This window comes from Rana temporaria, chromosome 13, assembly GCF_905171775.1.
Source record: "Rana temporaria chromosome 13, aRanTem1.1, whole genome shotgun sequence".
In the NCBI taxonomy this organism is placed as follows: Eukaryota; Metazoa; Chordata; class Amphibia; order Anura; family Ranidae; genus Rana; species Rana temporaria.
This window is the reverse complement of record NC_053501.1, coordinates 94,418,402-94,441,684: the sequence shown is the minus strand read 5'-3', so window position 1 is coordinate 94,441,684 and position 23,283 is coordinate 94,418,402. Positions and strand designations below refer to the sequence as shown.

The 23,283-nt window shown below is 42.1% G+C and overlaps 1 protein-coding gene across 1 annotated transcript; it reads left to right on the top strand.

The window, feature by feature from the left end:
* The first annotated feature begins 6,142 nt into the window (after window positions 1-6,142).
* LOC120920079 (olfactory receptor 10A7-like) lies at window positions 6,143-7,078 on the top strand. The gene has a single exon (XM_040331993.1). It carries the CDS (start codon window positions 6,143-6,145, stop codon window positions 7,076-7,078), a length of 936 nt encoding a protein of 311 aa, XP_040187927.1.
* Window positions 7,079-23,283: the final 16,205 nt, after the last annotated feature.

Sequence of the window (23,283 nt, the reverse complement as noted above, 5' to 3'; positions counted from 1 at the left end):
TTGGAGTCCTCCTGACTCCCATGCACAGACCTCCTGTCTGTGGGGTGGGGCCCTGAGCCATAGTGAGATCACAACTAATAGCCCTGCACACAGCTGGGCAATCAGCGTGCCTGTCTCTCCAAAAATCTGGCGTAAACCAGCAATCTTCTGAGTAGCACAGAGTCCCACTGCTATACTGTCTAATGTACTGATAGCCTATCCTATTTCTCACTCAATGCCTGGACAATAAAAAATACCCCCCAAATTACCCCTTTTTGGAAAGTAGACAGTCAGTTGTATTTAGTAAGAGGCATGGGAGTTTTTTGAAGTTGTAATTTTTTTGTTATAATTTTCTTGGAAAACAAAGAAATTAAATGATATATATATATATATTTTTTTTAAATTGTGAAAAAAAAGTGTCACCAGTGCAGTACAGCGTCATAGATCATGGATACTGACTAGTGACAGCATATTAAAAAATATATAATTTTTTATTCAACTTAACATCTTTTTCTTACAATTGTTGTATTTTTTATTTTTTTTACATCCTGTTAACAGAGTAGCTCAGTGTCAGCATAGCGTGGGTGGGGTGATCATGGATTTTTATTTTTATTTTACACTGTAAACAGCAATGTATATTGAACTGTCATGAATGGGTTTAATTTATAACAGCTGTGATAACTACTGTGATGTTGTGATTGGCCTACAGCTATTACTATACATGTTACAGGGTGCTGCGATTAGTCCACAGCTATCACATGGTACCTGGGCCAATCACAATGCTAACCACAATTGTTACGAATGAAACCCATACATAACAGTTGTGTTTACATTGTAATTATGTGATCGCATAGCAATCATGTGATACTCCGAACACTCAAAGCAGCTGGGTACCGGGTGGACACAGGGGTCACATGATAATCATCAAACATGACATTGAAACATATGAAGTCATAAAAATATAAATACAGTTCCCTATGGACTGGTGGCGCTATAAACAACTGCACCATTTTTTTGCAGCCCACAGGGGGTTCTATTAGGGAGCACTCTACTCTAAACCACTATGAGCATCTGTTCATTGAAAAGGAGCCTACACCTCATATGATCACTGAACTCTATAAGCTTCTGGGGTCTGCCCCCACTATGCCAAAGCCAGCCTTTATTCGGGAAAGAGAGCCTGACCTTGAGTTGGAGTTCTCCGCTGAACAAATAACACACAATCTAGCTCCATAGAATCCAAGACACAGACTACAAACTCTTGATGCGTTAATACTGGGTACCTGTAACTCTGTCACGTATCTATCCTTCAGTCACAGATTGTTGCTGACGTGGATGTGGTCAGAGGGGCACACTTCTTCACGTCTGGTGGGAATGCCCTGCGATTCCCCCTTTCTGATTGGATATCAAAACTCAGATAAAGGGCGCTCTTGGGGTCGATGTCCCTATCTCCCCGGCTTGTTTCCTCCTACACATCTCTACCCCCTGCTAAGCCATTACAAGAAAAGTGCATTACCTCACCTCTTGAATGCAGCTAAACAACTTATACCTATTTACTGGAAACATCCACAGGTGCCCACTAGAGAGAAATGACTGAGATCAAGGAGACAGAATAGTGGGTATTGACGTGTGAGGACAGATGCAAGCGCTTTACTAGTATTTGGGCACCTTGGCAGGAGTATACTGCTGATCCTGATCCAGTGCTGTCCAGCCTGTAGGTTTCTTTGTTGGAGTTGACAGAAGTCTCGTTGAGAGTACCTTCTTGAATTGTGCTACTGATACCTAAACCCAATCTTTGCACTCCCGTTCCAATGTTTTTATTTTTCATTCTTTCCCAATGATCCAGATCATTGTGGGCGATTATTTTATTATATAATGGTATATGTTTTGTGTTTTTGTTAAAGTTCCTGTTCTTGTTGCGCTATGTATATTGCCTATGGGTGAAATACCTGAACTATAGTTTTGCTACATTAGTGGGGTCTTCACCCTGAGTGGTCCTGGTGATGTTGCCCCTGGATGAAGTTTGATGGAGGCCTCGTTGCCCCCCTCCTCCGGTGGTAAAGCTTGTGGGGTTCCCAGTGGTCATTTCATGGTGAGATACTCTGAAATAATAGAGTTGGCCCTCAATGTATGCTCGCCCAAAGTAACCCCACGGGTCAAATAGGGGGTGACCCCACTAGCGGCAATGCTTTACCATTTCCACTTTTTCCTTTTCCCTAGTTTTCCTTCCCTTTTACACCCCACGTTTTTGTAGCTCTATATGCCAATGTACCAATATATGCCATTTACTTCTGGTGTCTTATTTGCAAACCCTCATAAGTAGGGCATTGTTGGCTATGCTGTATTCTCTGTTTTACAAATAACGATTACATAAAATAATTTATATATATATACAGTGTATATAAATGTAAATATAAATATATATATATATATATATATATATATATATATATATATACACACACATACATATTTATATATATATATTAAGTCAAATAAACTCAAGAGACTGACACCAATTATTCTTTCTAAGTCTCATAACACATGGATTAGAGGATGAATCAACAATTCCCATATACATTAGCTACCAGTGTGTGTATTATAAAAGGCCATAAGATCACATTGTCAGAACACTTTTAATTCTACAGCTAAACATATTGCATCACATTGGCTTACAATGTGTGTTTATGCTTAGGCATTACAGCAATGAACATTTTAAATTTGTCCTACTGGAAACTAGAAAGTAAGCTTCACGGTGTCTTTCTGTTAACTATTAAGTTAATTTATGAGTTTTATAATATTTTAATGAACAAACAAAAATGCAACATAATTTAATGAATAGGCAAAAAATGGACAGCACAATAGAGCATATATTTTAATGTAAATTCTATCTTAGATTATTAATATTTGCTTATATTGTATTTACACTGGATAATTACAAAATGTGGACTTTAATTCACATCTAATTCAAGTGTATTTAGATAGTGTATAAAAAACAATAAATATGTATTTCACAATGTACACCTTCTGCTGTTAATGGATACAAATGGTGTAATCATTTATTTAATAATTTAAATTACCCAACTTAAGTTACACATAAATATACAGTGATTGTTAGAGTAATTCACAACCAACATGCAATAGTTTTTTAGGTCAATATAAATTAAGTGCACATTTATTTAAATGTACCACTTGATGCATAAAGTGGCACTTAATATCCTTATTCTTTAAAAATATTCTATACACATCCACTATTTAGAGGCTCAATTTGCACTGTGTTTTTCTGCCTCTGTGAGCTCCTGACCCTCTCTTTCTCCTCCTCGCTTCTGTTTGAGCAGCACAGGTTAGTTGAGGTCATGTGCACTACTTTATGCACACTACAGATTCCATAGTCCATAATCCCTAAACCATCTCAGGAGTGAATAAGTGAGGGTGACTATTTTCCTGTATACAGTGGGACCAATAAAGTCTGAACGAGTAAAGAATACGTACTTGAATAGATTTTTGTTTTTGAAACAGTTTAGTACTTAATAGGAAGTGTATGAAATTGTTTATGTATAAAACAATATAACATATAATTATTAAATTTTAACTTTGGTCCAAATAATTTCATATTTCTGATCACTGTTTATTGTTTGTCCCATTTCCACTCTAAAACAATTTTTTGTTTTAATTTATTTACCTGAATGTTCTTATATATGGTTTGTTTGGAAGTGGGGATGCAATTATGTGATTAAATACAGACATTCATTAATGGACAATAGTAAAGACCATAGACCAGATTTCCAAAATAAGGCCCAAATAAATGTAATTAAGTGAACTGAAGTATAGTTGCGCTAACTTCGGACATTCAGTCATTTGGAGGAGAAGCTCTACATTTTTTATTTATGTTTCACAGAATCAAATATCTAAATAGTAAATTAAGCCTAAGGTGTTAATATATTTCTCCACCTTCTGCAGTTGGACGTTTTTGAAAACGATTTACAGAAGGGATTGATATCCCAGTACCATTCTATAAAAGGGTTAGTGTGCAGCAGTCATAATGCCAGTGTATGTTATAGCTGTTAGGAAGAGTTGATGAATCTGTGTAGACAGATATAATTTTTTGTGCATTGGTCCTCTATGGTATTGCCTAGTTTCCTATGCCCTGTGTTTGGCCACATCTTGCTTATTAGCCCTACAATTAGCCAGTACTGAATAAAGAGGTTCATCCTTACAGGGCCGGTGCTACCACTAGGCAAACTAGGCAGCCGCCTAGGGTGCTCTGCTGCCTAGGGGCGCCTGGCCACTGGTGTTCCTACTCTCTTCTCTCTGCAACAAGCAACTAAGTCTCAGCATCAGCAGGCAGCTGTGTTCACACAAAGCCTCAATGGCGGCAGAGGACTGTGTCTGTGTCCCAACTCCTGAATGAACGGAAGCAAGCAAACTTTCATTGATGGGCACTAGTAGGCTGCATTGATAGGTGCTGGTGAGGGTGCATTTGATGGGCACTGGTGAGGCTGCATTTGATGGGCGCTTCATTAAAAAGGTGGGGTATACATGGGCAGGGAAAATAGGGTGGAGTCGGGGGTGGAGCCAAGGGGGGTGCGGCAAAATAAGGTTTCACCTAGGGTTTCAAAAATCCTTGCACCAGCCCTGCATCCTTAACCACTTGCCTACTGTGCACATACACCTCCTTCCTGCCCAGACAAGATTTTAGCTTCCGGCACTGTGTTGCCTTAACTGACAATTGCGCGGTCATGCGACGTGGCTCCCAAACAAAATTGATGTCCTTTTTTTCCCCACAAATAGAGCTTTCTTTTGGTGGTATTTGATCGCCTCTGCGGTTTTTATTTTTTGGGCTATAAACAAAAAAAGGGCGTCAATTTTGAAAAAAAACACAATATTTTTTACTTTTTGCTATAATAAACATCCCATTTTTTTTAAAAAATATATTATTTTTCTCAGTTTAGGCCGATACGTATTCTTCTACATATTTTTGGTAAAGAAAAACAAATCGCAATAACCTGGTTTGCACAAAAGTTATATTGCCTACAAAATAGGGGACATAATGATTTTTTTTAATTTTTTTTTTTACTAGGAATGGTGGCGATCTGCGTTTTTTTCGGGACTGCGACATTATAGCAGACACATTGGACACTAATGACACATTTTTGGGACCATTCACATTTATACAGTGAACAGTGCTAAATAAATGTGACTGGCAGGGAAGGGGTTAACCACTAGGGGGCGGGGAAGGGGTTAAATGTGTATCCTGGGTGTGTTCTAACTGTAGGGGGAGGGGGGTGACTGGGGGAGGTGACCGATCTGTGTTCCTATGTACAAGGGACACAGATCGGTCTCCTTTCTCCCTGACAGGACGTGGAGCTCTGTGTTTACACACAGAGCTCCACGTCCCTGCTCAGTTACCGGGCAATCGCGGGTGCCTGGCAGCCATGGCGGCCGCCGGGCAGGCGCACTGTGTTCCCAGTGATGCGACGGGTGCACGCGCGCGTCGCCGGCGGCACGCGTGCGCCCTAGAGGCTTTAAATGACAGGACGTCATGTGACGTCCTGACGGAACAATAGAGCGTTCCGCCCACCATCATTTGACGGCGGGCGGATGTTAAGTGGTTAAAGGAGGAGGCACAGTTTGCGAAATTCACATTTTTTAAAAGATTCTCAAACCCAGGCATATTCATCTTTTCCAGTGTCAGGGTGATAGTACAGAAGTAACAGAGACAGGACCAAATGTTGGCACCTTATAACAGGAAATACCTGAACAAAAAACCTTCATAGCTAAAATCACTAGGTATTAATAGATGGAAGTTGTAGTTTAAAAAAAGTTTTCTAAGAATGAATACAGAGTACCCAGAAGCAAACATGGGCTTCCAGGCAATGAAGCATGTCCTCAACTGGAATTGAATATATAATACATTAGAAGCCTGTCAACAGACTGCCAACTTCCTACAAGTACATATCAATGTATGTCTATGCTGCAACTTTGAGCACCCTGGCACCCTGTGAAGATGAACAAGGCAAATTACCAGTATGTCCTGACAAATTATGGTGCCTTGTTTCTTGCAAGACGATTGTTTTTAAACACATCATGAGAACAAGTTCACGTTAAAAACTCCATTAGTGGGTATAAACGATATATCTTTTCTTTTATGCCTTTTTAGAATACAATGCAAGATACCAACAACACTGTGGTGAAGGAATTTCTTCTGCTGGGCTTTTCCGACTTGCATGCATTTCAAAATGTTTTGTATGGCCTTGCACTTCTAGCATACGTTATATGTGTCTTTGGAAACATTGCCATAATTATTTTAGTTAGAATGGAGGCATCGCTTCACAGTCCCATGTATTTTTTCATTAGTATCTTTGCTGTTTTAGAAATAATGTTTATCTCAGTTTCCGTTCCAAATCTCTTATCAATCTTACTTCAGACTAAGAAGACCATAATATTCATTGGCTGCTTTGCACAAATGTATACCTTTAATGCTTTGGGGGAAACCGAATGCTTTCTCCTTTCATTAATGGTATTTGATCGATACTTGGCTATAAACAATCCATTGAGATATTCAACAATTATGAACAGTAAATTTTGTTCAAAATTAGCAGTTCTTCCATGGCTTGGTGGTTTCTTTGTTTCCTTCCTCCCTACATGTCTTACTTTTCTTTTGGAGTTTTGTGGCCCTAACATGATTGACCACTTTTTCTGTGATCTGGCTCCAGTGCAAAAATTGGCATGTTGCAACTCTTTTTACAGTGGCATGGTTACAGTTTTGGCTGCAATTATTTCTGTTGTTTTTCCATTTGTTACAATTGTCACATTATACATTTGCATAATAGTTACTGTCCTGAAGATTAAAAGCAAGGATGGGAAAAAGAAAGCGTTTTCAACCTGCTCTTCTCATCTCATTGTAGTATGTCTGTTCTATGGTTCAGCAATTATTGTGTACGTCAGACCTCAAGGCAGCCACTACGATAAATTCCTTGCGCTAATGTACACGGTTGTCACTCCAGCACTAAACCCCTTTATTTACACCTTAAGAAACAGTGAGGTAAAGCAAGCACTCAAAAAATTATTAAGACAACATTTCATGCAGCATCCACGTTAGTGTGATGCAGTTTTTACTTTTGCAGGATATTTGCTCTATTATATAATATAGTTTGAGTATATCATACCTTGCTGAAATGTTAAGTTTAGGTTTTAGCTATCTCACCACAACTGGATCAGTCATAAAGATCACAATTGCAAAGCTTAGATTTGGAAAACAGAACACTCATCTTAAATAAATATGTAGAAGTGAGCAATCTCCATTTATTTCAGAAATAATTTAATATAACTTAGGCCCGGATTCAGAAAAGAGGTACGACGGCGTATCTCCGGATACGCCGTCGTAACTCTGAGTGTGCGTGGTCGTAACTATGCGACTGATTCATAGAATCAGTTATGCATAGATTTCCCTAAGATCCGACCGGCGTAAGTGTCTTACACCGTCGTATCTTAGGCTGCATATTTACGCTGGCTGCTAGGTGGCGCTTCTGCATATTTACACAAGGAGTATGCTAATTAGGTAGATACGACGATTCAGAAACATACGTCCGGCCGGCGCATTTTTTTACATAGTTTACGTTAGGCTTTTTCCGACGTAAAGTTACCCCTGCTATATGAGGGGTATCCTATGTTAAGTATGGACATCATTCCCACGTCAAACTTTGAAAATTTTACGTTGTTTGCGTAAGTCATTCGCGAATAGGGCTGTACGTAAGTTACGTTCACGTCTAAAGCAATGACGATTTGCGGCGTAATTTTGAGCATGCGTACTGGGATTCTTTCACGAACGGCGCGTAAAATACGCAGGGTCACATGAAATTTAAATAAAACACACCCCCATCATCCCCATTTGAATTAAGCGGGCTTACGCTGGATAACATACGTTACGCCGCATAACTTAGTGCGCAAGTTCTTTCTGAATACGGAACTTGCGCCCTAATTTACGGGGGTGTAACGTATCTGAGATACGTTACGCCCGCAGAAAGATACGCTAATCCTTCTGAATCCGGGCCTTAATGCTCAGAACAGACAATCAGCCTAACAATGACACAACATAACCACTTGCCTACCCCGCGCTTTAGCCAAATGATGGCTACAGCGCTGACAGGTACTTCTGGGAGACCGTCATATGATGACCCACCGTGATTGCGCGCATGCAGCTAGTCGCGGACGGCATGCTCTGTGATCACAGTGTGCTGAGAACACTGCTGATCACAAATTGAGGTAAAGAGTCAATCAGCGGCTCTTTACCACGCGATCATGGATGTAAACAGAAGCCACATGAGGAGAGGAGAACCGGCTTCTCTAAAAGGAAAATGCAAACTGATAACCTATCAGTGCCCATCAGTGATACCTATCAGAGCCCATTAGTGCTGCCTATCAGTGCAGCCTCATCGTTGCCCACCATGTGGCCCGCGGAGCCCTCTGATGTGGCCCGCGACCTCCTGCTCTGGGATGGCTGGTTGGCAAGCCCAGATCTCAGGTTGCCGACCTGCCATCTGAGAGCATCAGTGTTGTGAATGAAGCCGGCGGTAGAGGAAGCAAGCGGCTTTTTAGAAAGTGCACCACACCTGCAAGATATAATAGACGTCTATAGCAAAGTGCAGCTAACCGGCGGGAAAACCACAGGTACACTGCGCCGCAATAGACCACAGACCATCAGTATAAAAGCAGCCTTAGGCCCCTTTCACACGATCGGTCCAACGCAAGCCGACCCTTCATTCACCTCTATGGAACAGGCAGATGTAAACAGACTTTTGTCCGTTTACACCTCCCTACCTCAAATCCGATCTGCTAAAAAAATAGAAGTGGATCTGTCCCCTTCCATCTGATTGGATCAGAGGGCCCATAGAGTAGATTGGGCTGTGTCTGCTTGGCATATGTAGACTAGACACAGACCTATCATCTGCCCACTCTTCTCATTGTGGCCCACGACTGGTTACTAAGTCGCTAAAGTGGCCCTCGGCCTTCAAAAGGTTGAGCACCCCTGCTCTAAAGCATACATTGTAGTCCTCAATACAATATTAAACATATTTGTAACCATGTAGCTTTTGTGCAGCTATGCAAAGAATATGTGTAATTACAGTTGTGCTCATAAATTTACCTACCTTGGCAGAATTTATAATTTCTTGTCCATTTTTCAGAGAATATGAATGATAACACAAAAACGTTTCTTTTACTCATGGTTAGTGTTTGGCTGAAGTCATTTATTATCAATCAACTGTGTTTAATCTTTAAATCATAATGACAACATAAATTACCCAAATGACTCTGATCAAAAGTTGACATACCCTGGTGATTTTGGCCTGATAACATGCACACAGGTTGACACAAAGGTAAACATCATCACTTGTGATCTGTTTGCTTGTAATTAGTGTGTGTGTATAAAAGGTCAATGAGTTTCTGGACTCCTTACAGACACTTGTATCTTTCATCCAGTGGTGCACTGACATTTCTGGATTCATGGGGAAAGCTAAAGAATTGTCAAAGGATCTGCGGGAAAAGGTAGTTGAACTGTATAAAACAGGAAAGGGATATAAAAAGATATCCAAAGAATTGAGAATGTCAATCAGCAGTGTTCAAACTCTAATCAAGAAGTGGAAAATGAGCGGTTCTGTTGAAACCAAACCACTGTCAGGTAGACACTAAAATTTCAGCCACAACTGCCAGGAAAATTGTTTGGGATGGAAAGAAAAACCCACAAATAACTTCAGGTGAAAGACAGGACTCTCTCAAAACATGTGGTGTGGCTGTTTCAAGTAGACATGTGCAATTTGTTTAGTTTCAAATATTTTTTTTAAGGAAAATTCAGAATTTTCGTATTTCCAATTTTTTTTATTTCAGAATTTTCGGATTTCTGAAAATTTTGAATCTCAGAATTTCAGAATTTTTGGATTTCCGAAATCTCGAATTTCCGAAAATCTCGAATTTCAGAATTTTCGGATTTCCAAATTTTTCAATTTCCGAATTTTTCAATTTCAGAATTTCGGATTTTCGGAAATTTGGATTTCGGAAATTCAGAAATACAAACATTTTTCGAATGTAATTTTTTAATTTTGACTTTTTTTTTCAAATTTTCAAATGTTTTCATTGTAATTTTCAAATTTAGTAATTTTCAAATTTTTTAATTTTCAAATTTTTTAATTTTCAAATTTTTTAATTTTTAAATTTTAAATTTTCCAAAAATCCAAATCTCAGAAAGAAGGCACCTGGCCTCCTATCACGGAGCCCAGTGGGAGCAACACCATCAGAACCCACAAAGCCACACTCCAGTCTCTCACCATCTAGCCTCTTCTCCTTCTCCTCTATACTTACGATTGTCCTCCACTCCACCTTCCATCATGCCATCCTCACGTTTTTCAGTAAAAAGGCAGACTTCCGTGGCCCAAATGTTCCATCGTAAAAAAACAATGACGCCGGATAACCCTTTTGCCCAACGTTTGACCGCTGGCTTATCTGAACTTATAGCCCGCCAACTACTGCCATATAAACTGGTGGACTCGGAGGCCTTTCGAAAATTTGTGGCCATTGGAACACCACAATGGAAGGTCCCAGGAAGGAAATATTTCTCACAGAAGGGCATCCCAGAGCTATATGGCCATGTTCAGCGGCAAGTGAATGTATCTTTGGCACACAGTGTTGGTGCCAAGATACATCTGACCACAGATACGTGGTCTAGCAAACACGGGCAGGGAAGGTATATAACTTTAACTGCCCACTGTGTGAACCTTCTGATGGCCGTCAAGCATGGCACCCATGTAGATTTGGTTTTACCGCCAAAGATTGCATGCAGGCCTGCCTCTTCTTCTCCTCCTCCTACTTCATCCTCCCTCTCCTCCTTGGCTGACTCCTTCTTTTCCGATGCTACCGTCTCTTCCGTTGCGCCGCCCAAGATCTTCAGAACCTATTCGACATGCCAGGTGAAACGTTGCCATGCTGTGCTGCGTCTGTTGTGCCTGAAAGACAAGAGCCACACTGGTCCTGCACTCCTTTCAGCTTTGCGTTCACAGACAGATCAGTGGCTAACACCGCTCAATTTGACAGTTGGTAAAGTGGTGTGCGACAATGATGCCAATCTGCTGAACGTGCTGAAACATGGCACAATTACACATGTGCCATGCATGGCACACGTCCTGAACTTGGTCGTGCAGCGATTCGTTGCCCAATACCCTAGGGTCCAGGACATTTTGCGGCAGGCCTGGAAAATCTCTTGCCATTTTAGAAGATCTTACACGGCCATGGCCCGCCTTACTGACATTCAGCGGCGACACAACCTGCCCGTCAGACGCCTTATTTGTGACTGCTCGACGCGATGGAACTCAACCTTATATATGCGTGATAACTGCGCGTTTCTGCTGGAGCAGCCTAACGACTACCTGTACAAACTCTGCGGCAGGACAGGTTCTGGGGAGCTTGTTTTTTTTTCACCGCGCCAGTGGCTGCTCATGCGCGACTCATGCAGACTTCTGCAGCCAGAGAAACAGTCAGTCGCAGCCAGGGCGCCATCAGTGACATCGTACCTTACGCCTTCTTTCTGGAACGTGCATTGCGTTGTGTCATTGATCAAGCCGTCGAGGCGCAGGAAGATGAGGAAGTCGCAATGCTGGATGAATTCCCAGGGGGGTTACTCCACCTGAGACAAGTCAGCAACAGGAGTCTGAAGAGGAGTCAGAGGAGGATGGTGCCGAGGCGGATGAGGAGGAGCAAGAAGAGCATGCTTTAAAACTTTCTGGGATCCCTGGTGTTGTCCGTTGATGGGGGGAGGAGAACGAGGACAACATTATCCTGGATGATGAACAGGAGCCAGGCCACTACACTGCTTCCAGTTTAGTGCAAATGGGGGCCTTCATGCTCCAGTGTTTTAAGAGGGACCTTCGTATAAAAAGCATAAAGGGCAAGGACCAGTACTGGGTGGCAACGTACTTAGACCCCCCGGTACAAACAAAACATGATGGAAATGTTACCACCATCACAGAGGGCAATCAGAATGCAGCACTTCCAGGCCTTGCTTTGAGAAATGCTGCATTCTGCTTTTGCATGCTCTGGCAGAGGAATTTCCACTCAGAGAAACAGTTGCGGGTAGCAATCCAACGGCACTTGCAAGAAGAGGTCTATTTAAAGATGTGTTGGTCACTAATGATATGAGATCATTCTTTCAGCTGACCCATCGACAACTGTTCTCTGGATCCAGCATCAGGGAATGCCTAGACTGACAGGTGTCCGACTATATCGGGTTAATGGCCGATGTTGACGCACTGAGAAGTGATGAACCCCTGGACTACTGGGTGGGCAGGCTTGACTTCTGGCCAGAGCTTGCACAATTTGCAATAGAACTGTTGGCTTGCCCCTCATCCAGTGTCCTGTCCAAAAGGACATTAAGCGCAGCAGGGGGGGTCGTGACAGATAAGCGCACTCGCCTAGCTCACAACAGTGTTGACTACCTCACATTTATAAAACTGAATGAGGCATGGATCTCGGAGGAATTCAACACGTGACCAGTAGACCATGTTTGATTCAAATTCCTCATGATAGGCCACAAATATCCGCCACCACCCATAACAATTCATGGTCCCTGTCTTAGGTAAATACAGCGGCATAAAAGGCCTTTTATGTTCGTTGAATGCCTAATTTTTGGGGCCTGCAATTATTTATCCTGTGAACCACCAGCCACAGAATACAAAGTTGTTTGCTGTCAGGTGAACGCCTGTGGGCTAATTTTTGGGGCCTGTACTGGCAGACATTTACTTCTGTATATGGTGAATAGCTTAATGTACCTACAGCCAGAGAATACAAAGTTGTTTGCTGTCAGGTGAACGCCTGTGGGCTAATTTTTGGGGCCTGTAATGGCCGACACTTACTTCTGTATCCGGTTTTCCGCTTAATACTTCTGGTAGGTCAGTGTCCATGTTGTGGGACTATTTGTGCACAGCTAGTAAGTATTTTGTGGCTGCAAATATGACCTGCAGGTTTTTAATGTTCGCCTGACATTAAAGTCAATGGGGCCCACCGCGAACTTGTGGTTCGCGAACATTTGAGAAAGTTTGCGGTTAGCGTTCACAAACCGCCCCTTCAGATGTTCGTCCATCACTAGTCTAGGGTTCAAAAACATGAAAATCCAGTTTGACTGATGACACACCAATTATTTGCATTTTCCTTTCCTTAGAATGTCAAATAAGATGGACTCTTAAACATAAATCTGTAGTTATGCCACATTGTATTTATACATTTTTACATATATTGCAAACATTTTAAATTGAATGCTGGTATATACAAATCATGGACATTTAGTGCTTTGAGTCCCTTCCACTCGTACAGTATTAAAACCCCTTAGGCCGCGTACACACGACCGGTCCATCCGATGAGAATGGTCCGACGGAAAGATTATTGGTGGTTGAATACCATTGAGTATGTTCAAGATCTTTAACAGTCTGATACAGAAAAGACCAGATATTTGGGCATTGTTACAAATCTGGGAAATTACGCAATTTCAGTTTAAAATGTACTTCTTGAGATTTTATAACAGGGAATGATGACTGTACAGTCTACTTGAATTGTTTGTGTTCAAGATTGACCTCTCCCTCATCATAAAGGAGCGAGTGATCTCTTAGTTCTCTGAATTCACTAATAAAGATTATCTGTTCAGTCAAGTCTATTTCTAATTTATTTTGTTTGTGTTCATCTTCGAACACATATTTGAAAGTGTGCGAACATGTAAAGGTCTTTTATCGTTTCCATGATGTCTATAGGGTGTGTGGGGCAGAAGCTCAATCCTAATTTTAATACTGAGATTTGATCTGGCATGAGCTGTGTAAGGTTTATTATGTTGAGTGCTGCATTTGTGTGTGGGTCCTATACTTGAGGAGTTTGAACTACAAATGACTTCAGATTGCCCTGTTTCGGTGTGGTGGTGGTTTGTTGGTTTAAAAAATCATCAGTCTGTACATTACCATCAGTCTGTACCGAGACTATTGAGTTCCAGAAGCCCGTGGATGTGTCTGTTGAGAAATAGAGGTAGAGTTAAAGGAATTAGATTCTGAAAATTCTTCTGTCTGAGATTGAGATGGAATAGAAAACGTTTTCTGTCTATTACGATCAGGGTACTGTGTTCTACCGGTAAATTTATAAGCGTAACCTCCCATAAACGCTAGTTTGTCTCTGTGGAATTTAGAATCTTTTTTAGGAATAATTTCTTTATTTCCAAACAATTTTTCTACTTCCTGCAACTAGGGATGAGCTCCACGTTCGATTCGAACGTATGTTCGACTCGAACATCGTCTGTTCGACCGTTCGTCGAAATACGAACAAAACGGGTCGTTCGTGCCAAATTCGAGTGACGCGCCGCCACGGCCCATAATTCACTGCGGCATTGCGCACTGATGATTGGTCAAGCATGCACTATGACTCGCATGCTTGGCCAATCACAGCGCGCAAAAAACGGAGGGACATAATTGGCCAAAGCCAGGGTGGCTTTGGCCAATTATGGCTCGGGGCTTTAGTACACGCCCCACACTATAAAAGGCTGCCTGCAGGGGGGCCTTGTGTAGTGTGTTGCAGCGGTGTTAGAGAGAGATAGTGTCTTTTTTTCTAGATATATAGAGCTGGCCCATCATGCTCCGGTAGGTACCCACGTGGTGGGTGCACGTGGGTAGGCACCCACCACGTGGGTACCTGCCGGAGCATGATGGGACGGTGATGCCTATATAAATGGGATGCAAGGCGCGCTTCCATCATTACAGTGACAAGAGGCAACATCGGAAGAGGGGAGAAGAACAGAAGAGAAGAAGGTGACGTCACAGAAGACCGCGCCGGCTGCCTGTTACTAATTGAGCTAACACACAAAGATAGCAGGCAGCCAGCGCTGAAGAAAAAGGCACCGGACATCTGCAGAAGAACCGGGGTTCGCCGAGTCAACAGCAGAGAGCGGCGAAGAGAGATGAAGACCCCCGGAGAGCGGAGAAGCCCCCCCCGGAGAGCGGAAGAAGAAACCCCCCCCGGAGAGTGGAAGAAGACCCCCGGAGAGTGGAAGAAGAAGCCCCCCCTGGTAATAGAGCTAATAAAGAAGACAGGGGGGCCTCCGGAGCAGAATAATAAATTATTTTAAAAACCCTTGTGTTGTGTGTTTACTAACTTTTACTATTTGCCTCCAGGTGAATGGATAGGGGTACGATGTACCCCATATCCATTCACTTAGGGTGGGGGGCCGGTATCTGGGGGCCCCCTTATTTGAGGGGACTCCCAGATTCCGATAAGCCCCCGCCCGCAGACCCCGACAACCAACGGCAAGGGTTGTCTGGAAGAGGTCCTGTCCTCATCAACATGGGGACAGGGTGCTCTGGGGTGGGGGGGCCCGCAGCGTGCCCCCCTGCCCCAGAGCACCCAACCCCCCCATGTTGAGGGCATGCGGCCTGGCACGGCTCAGGAGGGGGGGGGGCGCTCGCTCGTCCCCACTCCCATCCTGACCGGCCGGGTAGCGTGCTTTGGATACGGGTCTGGTATGGATTGTAGGGGGACCCCCTACGTCGATTTTTCGGCGTAGGGGGGGTCTCCTTACAACCCATACCAGACCTAAGGGCCTGGTATGCTCCTGGGGGGGAGAACCCATGCCGGTTTTTTCTTTGAAAATTGGCATGGAGTTCTCCCTCTCAGGAATGCATGCTGAGCGACGCTGTCATTTTTTTTTATAATTATTTGTTTTCCCGGCGCGTATATTTTTTTTCACCCGTCGCAACTTTAGTGTCCCGTCGCAATTCTCAAAGCCGCCCGGCGTTAATTACGTTCGCGCGCTGCACGTCGGGAAAATGACGTCACACGCATGCGCAGTACGGCCGGCGCGGGAGCGTGCCTCATTTAAATTTTAAACGCCCCCCGGAGAGGAGGACCGCCTTGCGACGGCGGCACTTAAGTTACACGGCCTGAAATTTCTAGGTAAGTGCTTTGAAGATCGGGCACTTAGGTAGAGATTTTAAGTCAGTGTAACTTAACTGCTGAAAGTTAAGTTAGGCAGCTTTTTTGGGAATCAGGCCCTTTGTGTGTACCAGTACTGAACCAGTACTGAACTTGTGCTCTGTAGTTTTCACCTAAAGCTACTTTGTGTGTACCAGTACTGCACTTGTGCTCTGTAGTTTGCGACTAAAGTTACTTGTTGTGTACTGCACTTGTGCTCTATAGTTTGCACCTAAAGAAACACATGCTATTTTTCTCAGTGATTTCCATCCATATTGCAGGGACCAGACTGTTTTTCTTATAGTAATCTCATTTTGTGCAGGGACATTTCTAAACATGTGCACTACTATTGACACCCAGCAGGTGCGATATTTAAAGGAATTAAAAATATATATATTTTTCACTTTAAGCATCATTAAAATCGCTGCTCCAGAAAAAACGACCGTTTTTAATACTTTTTTTTCCATTGATACATGTTCCCTGGGGCAAGACCCGGGTTCTCAAAGACGTTTTCCGACAATAACTTGCATATTGGGCTTTAAAATTAGCACTTTTGAATTCAAACGTTCGAGTCCCATAGACGTCAATGGGGTTCTAAATGTTCGCGCAAAGGTTCTGGTGCGAACCGAACGGGGGGGGGGGGGGGGGGGTGTTTGGCTCATCATGAACTGTGCCTAATACATCATGTCACAAAACCACTCCACATCATATTACAAATGCAAAGGTAGTATGATATGGAAAACTTTTTTAATACATTTGTATTCATATGCTGTTTTGTGAATTGCCCATAACTATTACATATTTTTTGTTGTGTAATTTAACCTTAAATGCCTCCCCTACCTTAGGTATACCATAATTGAAAACTGTGGGAAGATGACCCAGATAAATTTTGATCTACTCTAATGTGAACCTGTGAGCCTACCTTGTAAAGATATTCCATGTCTAGACATCTCCAGGTACAGCTTCTGTTGTAATTTCTTGCCTCCTCCTATTCCCATGCACAACTTCTGGCCATGCAATGGTTGCCTCATTAGCCAACAGAAAGGCATAAGGCTGGGTTCACAATGCCGCACGGAACGGCTCACAGTAGGGGTCTGGGGTGTCCCTGTTTACCATTTCAAATCCGATTTCAGTCCGAATTTTTAGCTGAATTTGGACATTAAATGGTCAAGAAGATGCAATTCGCACCAGAGCCACTCTGGAAATGTGTGAACCGGCTCCATAGAGAGCTGGTCACAATCTAATTACATGCAAATTGGATGCAGGTGTAGCACCCTCTACCTTAGGAAAGAAAAACAATTCTCACCTGTTCAAGCAAACCAAGTTATATCGAAACTTAAGCCACCGTCTGCAAGATTTCATTATATTTGGGTGTTTATTTCTCTCTTTTTTTTCTTTTCCTTTCTGTTTTCAATCTGAATTTATTAAAGATTTTATATAAACAAGATAAAGCATAGATATAAAATACTGAGCAAATAGATGACAAATCCAACCATTAACGATAAAATAACAGAGCTGAGCCCTCATTGAAGCACATATGGATAAATTACACAACCAAACAATGCGGGACAGTTAAAATTAAAATAAGAAGAAGAGGGAGGGTTAAAGAAAAAAGGAAAGAAAAAAAAAATCGAAAACATACCACAAAGGGGCTAAAAAGCAATAGGAAAGGTAAAAAGGTGAGGGAGAAAAGAATGGGAAAATTACAAAAAACAAAAAAATAAACATGGCACCCAGAGTGAGGGAACTTAAGTGTAAAACACAGGCCGCTGGATTATCTCCTAGGGACAAACCAGTGATTTCATAAATCAATTTACACACCTCCAACCAGACGAGGTGGATTCCCAGACAAGATCAGAATATATGCAAAAATGTACCTTATGTTTCCCCACATTGCGAACATTAAGACCCCTTTCACACTGAGGCAGTTTTCAGGAGTTTTAGCACTAGAAATAGCACCTGAAAACTGATAGTAACAATGGGTGATCTATAGAATGCGCCCTAAAAAGTCGCCCACCGTTGCGCCTATGGAGGAGTGGATGATGCCTAGCTGCTGTTTAGAAGATAATAAGTGAACAAAAAGAATGTAAGATGATGAAACTCTCTAAGGAGTGTCAACAAATTAAAACAGCGCTATCAAATAACTGTGCATATTTGACTATATAAAATACATTACTACAACCCATATGTAATGATATACAGTGATAATAAACAAAATATATCCAGTTTAAGAAATAAACACTAAACTGTGACTGTAATAATAAACACCCGTGATTGACTTAAACGTGAAGTGAACGCACTGAAAGTGCAAGAGACAGTCTTTAAAAATAATTTAGAACGTGGCCAAACAAAGCAAAGTTCATGTGTATAAGGATCCTGCGATCTTCAAATTTTTTCAAAAACTTCCACCACACCCGACAGTGCTCAGTGACTCCTCCCCCATCAAATGGACACTCACCGGATAGGTATGCCTCACACTCTCGTGTTTTGGCACAAAAAACCTTATCAGATGTAGTTGTTCCCGTCAATAAAGATGTAATCCAAATATGACATCCAATCAGTTCCACATATATGTCAGAGAGAGACAAAAGAAGTGCAAATAGTGTGATACCATCAAAGGTTTAATAGCACACCAAAATAAAACTTCAAACAGTGCACTCACAAACAAAATCTTGTAAAACAGCAGAATATCACATCAAGAAACTCCTTCAAACGTCAAAATGGTGAGAAGCGGTCACGGCGGACCCCCGATCAGCGAGAAAAAGTGAAACCAATTCTCCTACTCACGGTGCCATGGACTTCTGTCAGAAGCGGCTGCACATCCACTTAAATAAAAAACTTCAAACGCACTCTGCATCCAAAAACGCAGCACTCACTAGTAAAATTAGACTGTATGGCAATACCCCGACATGTTTCGTTATAAAAACTTATTCATGGGACTAACCACACAGTCATAAATGGTTACCTTATATCTGATGTAGTCAGATCAATCAGCCTATCAGTCCTGGGCGTTTTCCCACTTCCTCCAAAACTGTGGGCGGAAGTAAACGATAATCCCAAACTGCTGTGGGCTGACAGCATCATCCACCACCACTGGCTGGTGTATAAATCAATCAGCCAGTGCGATAGGCGTGGTGCCAGTCCCCAGATACCAATAGGTGAGAGAGTATGTTAATCACATCCCCCAACAGCAGCAGTCTGAGCCAATCACGTGCTGCACAGCGCATCCCGCTCCGCCTACAACGATGGGCGGGCCTAGAACGCTTATGCAGCCAAAGCTAGGAGGAAGTCAGCGCCTCCTCCATTGGCTGGCTGTCTTACCCAGCAGCCACAGCGGTAAGCCGACCTGATAGGTCGAGCAGACGCTGCTCATGATAGGCTCGCCGCGGGGAATGGCTTCTAACAACACAACAGGGGCAAATCAGCTGTTGTATAGGCAGACGTGGGCGGCGGAAATGAGAGGAGAAAAAAAAAAAAAAAAAAGCCGATTTCCGGGTGTCCCCGTGACCACGAATCACATCTACAGCACAATCATTACACTGTGTTTATATTGAATAGCCATACAACAGTTCCTAATTAAGTCATCAGCTGATATATATCAATCATGCGCTGGAGTATATCAACAAATACATATAAAAACATTTGTCACTGGATGAAGGCAATAGTCAGTTAAAATAAATTAATAACATTTTGCATTAGTACATATTAGTATCAAACGCTAATTGCAAATTCATATAAATGATTAAATATATATAATTAAAATATATCTAAAATATGTAAGAAATGCATTAAAAATGAAACTCGATAAAATCAATCTAAAACTGGAACTAAATACAAGTGGTGAATTAGTGATCGCTGAGCTGATCGCAAATGGTCACCGATAACACCACCACTGGAGAAGGGATTAATTAATAGCAAAATATCAGATAAATGAATAAAAGAGTACATATACTGAAAAGATGACAGAAAGGGTAATACTAAACCCACGGAGGGAAAGGTGTGGGTATGATAAATGTCTAAGAATTATTGATGAAGCAATTCAAGTCTACCTCTATATTCAACCCCCGCGGAAAAAGACATTTTAGCAAGAATATCCAGTGAGTTTCGCGCTGTGAAAGGTCACGGACTCTGTGTGACCCCCTCCAAGATGGGTAAACCACATCTATGCCACAAAATTGAGCAAGCGTGGGGTCCTGGTTATGTACCTTTTTAAAATGCATGGAAACGCTATGTTCCTCAAAGCCTTTTTTAATCGGGTTATTATATGTTGGGAGGACTAAAAGACTTCTAAGAATCCGCATATCAGAACACCTAGCAAATATTAAAAAAGGCTTTGAGGAACATAGCGTTTCCATGCATTTTAAAAAGGTACATAACCAGGACCCCACGCTTGCTCAATTTTGTGGCATAGATGTGGTTTACCCATCTTGGAGGGGGTCACACAGAGTCCGTGACCTTTCACAGCGCGAAACTCACTGGATATTCTTGCTAAAATGTCTTTTTCCGCGGGGGTTGAATATAGAGGTAGACTTGAATTGCTTCATCAATAATTCTTAGACATTTATCATACCCACACCTTTCCCTCCGTGGGTTTAGTATTACCCTTTCTGTCATCTTTTCAGTATATGTACTCTTTTATTCATTTATCTGATATTTTGCTATTAATTAATCCCTTCTCCAGTGGTGGTGTTATCGGTGACCATTTGCGATCAGCTCAGCGATCACTAATTCACCACTTGTATTTAGTTCCAGTTTTAGATTGATTTTATCGAGTTTCATTTTTAATGCATTTCTTACATATTTTAGATATATTTTAATTATATATATTTAATCATTTATATGAATTTGCAATTAGCGTTTGATACTAATATGTACTAATGCAAAATGTTATTAATTTATTTTAACTGACTATTGCCTTCATCCAGTGACAAATGTTTTTATATGTATTTGTTGATATACTCCAGCGCATGATTGATATATATCAGCTGATGACTTAATTAGGAACTGTTGTATGGCTATTCAATATAAACACAGTGTAATGATTGTGCTGTAGATGTGATTCGTGGTCACGGGGACACCCGGAAATCGGCTTTTTTTTTTTTTTTTTTCTCCTCTCATTTCCGCCGCCCACGTCTGCCTATACAACAGCTGATTTGCCCCTGTTGTGTTGTTAGAAGCCATTCCCCGCGGCGAGCCTATCATGAGCAGCGTCTGCTCGACCTATCAGGTCGGCTTACCGCTGTGGCTGCTGGGTAAGACAGCCAGCCAATGGAGGAGGCGCTGACTTCCTCCTAGCTTTGGCTGCATAAGCGTTCTAGGCCCGCCCATCGTTGTAGGCGGAGCGGGATGCGCTGTGCAGCACGTGATTGGCTCAGACTGCTGCTGTTGGGGGATGTGATTAACATACTCTCTCACCTATTGGTATCTGGGGACTGGCACCACGCCTATCGCACTGGCTGATTGATTTATACACCAGCCAGTGGTGGTGGATGATGCTGTCAGCCCACAGCAGTTTGGGATTATCGTTTACTTCCGCCCACAGTTTTGGAGGAAGTGGGAAAACGCCCAGGACTGATAGGCTGATTGATCTGACTACATCAGATATAAGGTAACCATTTATGACTGTGTGGTTAGTCCCATGAATAAGTTTTTATAACGAAACATGTCGGGGTATTGCCATACAGTCTAATTTTACTAGTGAGTGCTGCGTTTTTGGATGCAGAGTGCGTTTGAAGTTTTTTATTTAAGTGGATGTGCAGCCGCTTCTGACAGAAGTCCATGGCACCGTGAGTAGGAGAATTGGTTTCACTTTTTCTCGCTGATCGGGGGTCCGCCGTGACCGCTTCTCACCATTTTGACGTTTGAAGGAGTTTCTTGATGTGATATTCTGCTGTTTTACAAGATTTTGTTTGTGAGTGCACTGTTTGAAGTTTTATTTTGGTGTGCTATTAAACCTTTGATGGTATCACACTATTTGCACTTCTTTTGTCTCTCTCTGACATATATGTGGAACTGATTGGATGTCATATTTGGATTACATCTTTATTGACGGGAACAACTACATCTGATAAGGTTTTTTGTGCCAAAACACGAGAGTGTGAGGCATACCTATCCGGTGAGTGTCCATTTGATGGGGGAGGAGTCACTGAGCACTGTCGGGTGTGGTGGAAGTTTTTGAAAAAATTTGAAGATCGCAGGATCCTTATACACATGAACTTTGCTTTGTTTGGCCACGTTCTAAATTATTTTTAAAGACTGTCTCTTGCACTTTCAGTGCGTTCACTTCACGTTTAAGTCAATCACGGGTGTTTATTATTACAGTCACAGTTTAGTGTTTATTTCTTAAACTGGATATATTTTGTTTATTATCACTGTATATCATTACATATGGGTTGTAGTAATGTATTTTATATAGTCAAATATGCACAGTTATTTGATAGCGCTGTTTTAATTTGTTGACACTCCTTAGAGAGTTTCATCATCTTACAGCACCTGAAAACTGCCTCCTATTTATTGCAATGGGTGCTTTCACACTGGAGTGGTGCGATTGTGGGACGTTAGAAAAAGTCCTGCAAGCAGCATCTTTGGGGCGGTTTGGGAGCACTGTATACAGCGCTCCCAAAACGCTCCTGCCTTTTGCAATAAATGGGCAGAAAGCGTCGCAACACCTGAGTTTTTAACCCCTTTTTTGGGGTTAACAGCGCCCCTAGTGGACAAAAAGTGGTGCAAAAGTGCTGAAAAACATCAGTAAAGTGACGCTAAAATGAGCGGTAAAGCGCTGCTAAAATGAGCGGCGCTTTACCGCAAACATAGGCGGCCCCCGTGTGGAAGGGCTCTTAGGATTAGTCTCTGGATAAATTATGTGAAGTCTTGCAGAGACCCTGCACCAGTCTATAAGTATCTTGTAGCCAGACTACTGAAATTGTGTAGATCTTGAAGATTGATTTGCACAATAAATTATAGATTACAGATTATAGATAGAAGTCCCATTCCAATTTCATCAGAAAAAGTGGGACATAATTTACTCCAAGTGTGACAAGAATTGAGTAAGCAACAGAAAATCTGAAGGTTTATTACTTAGAGACCTATGGAAATGACCTGTAAAGCCTGCAAAAAGGGCAGCTGGTGGGAGGCCACAGAAGAGGAGGATCGGGGCCACTATGTGCAGTTCTATTGCAGAAAGCAGATAAATATAATGGCCCGGATTCAGGTAGATCGGCGCATTTTTAGGCGGGCGTAGCGCATCTTATATGCGCTATGCCGACGTAAAGCAGAGAGGCAAGCACCCAATTCACAATGCAAATGCTCTCAACGTTGCGCCGG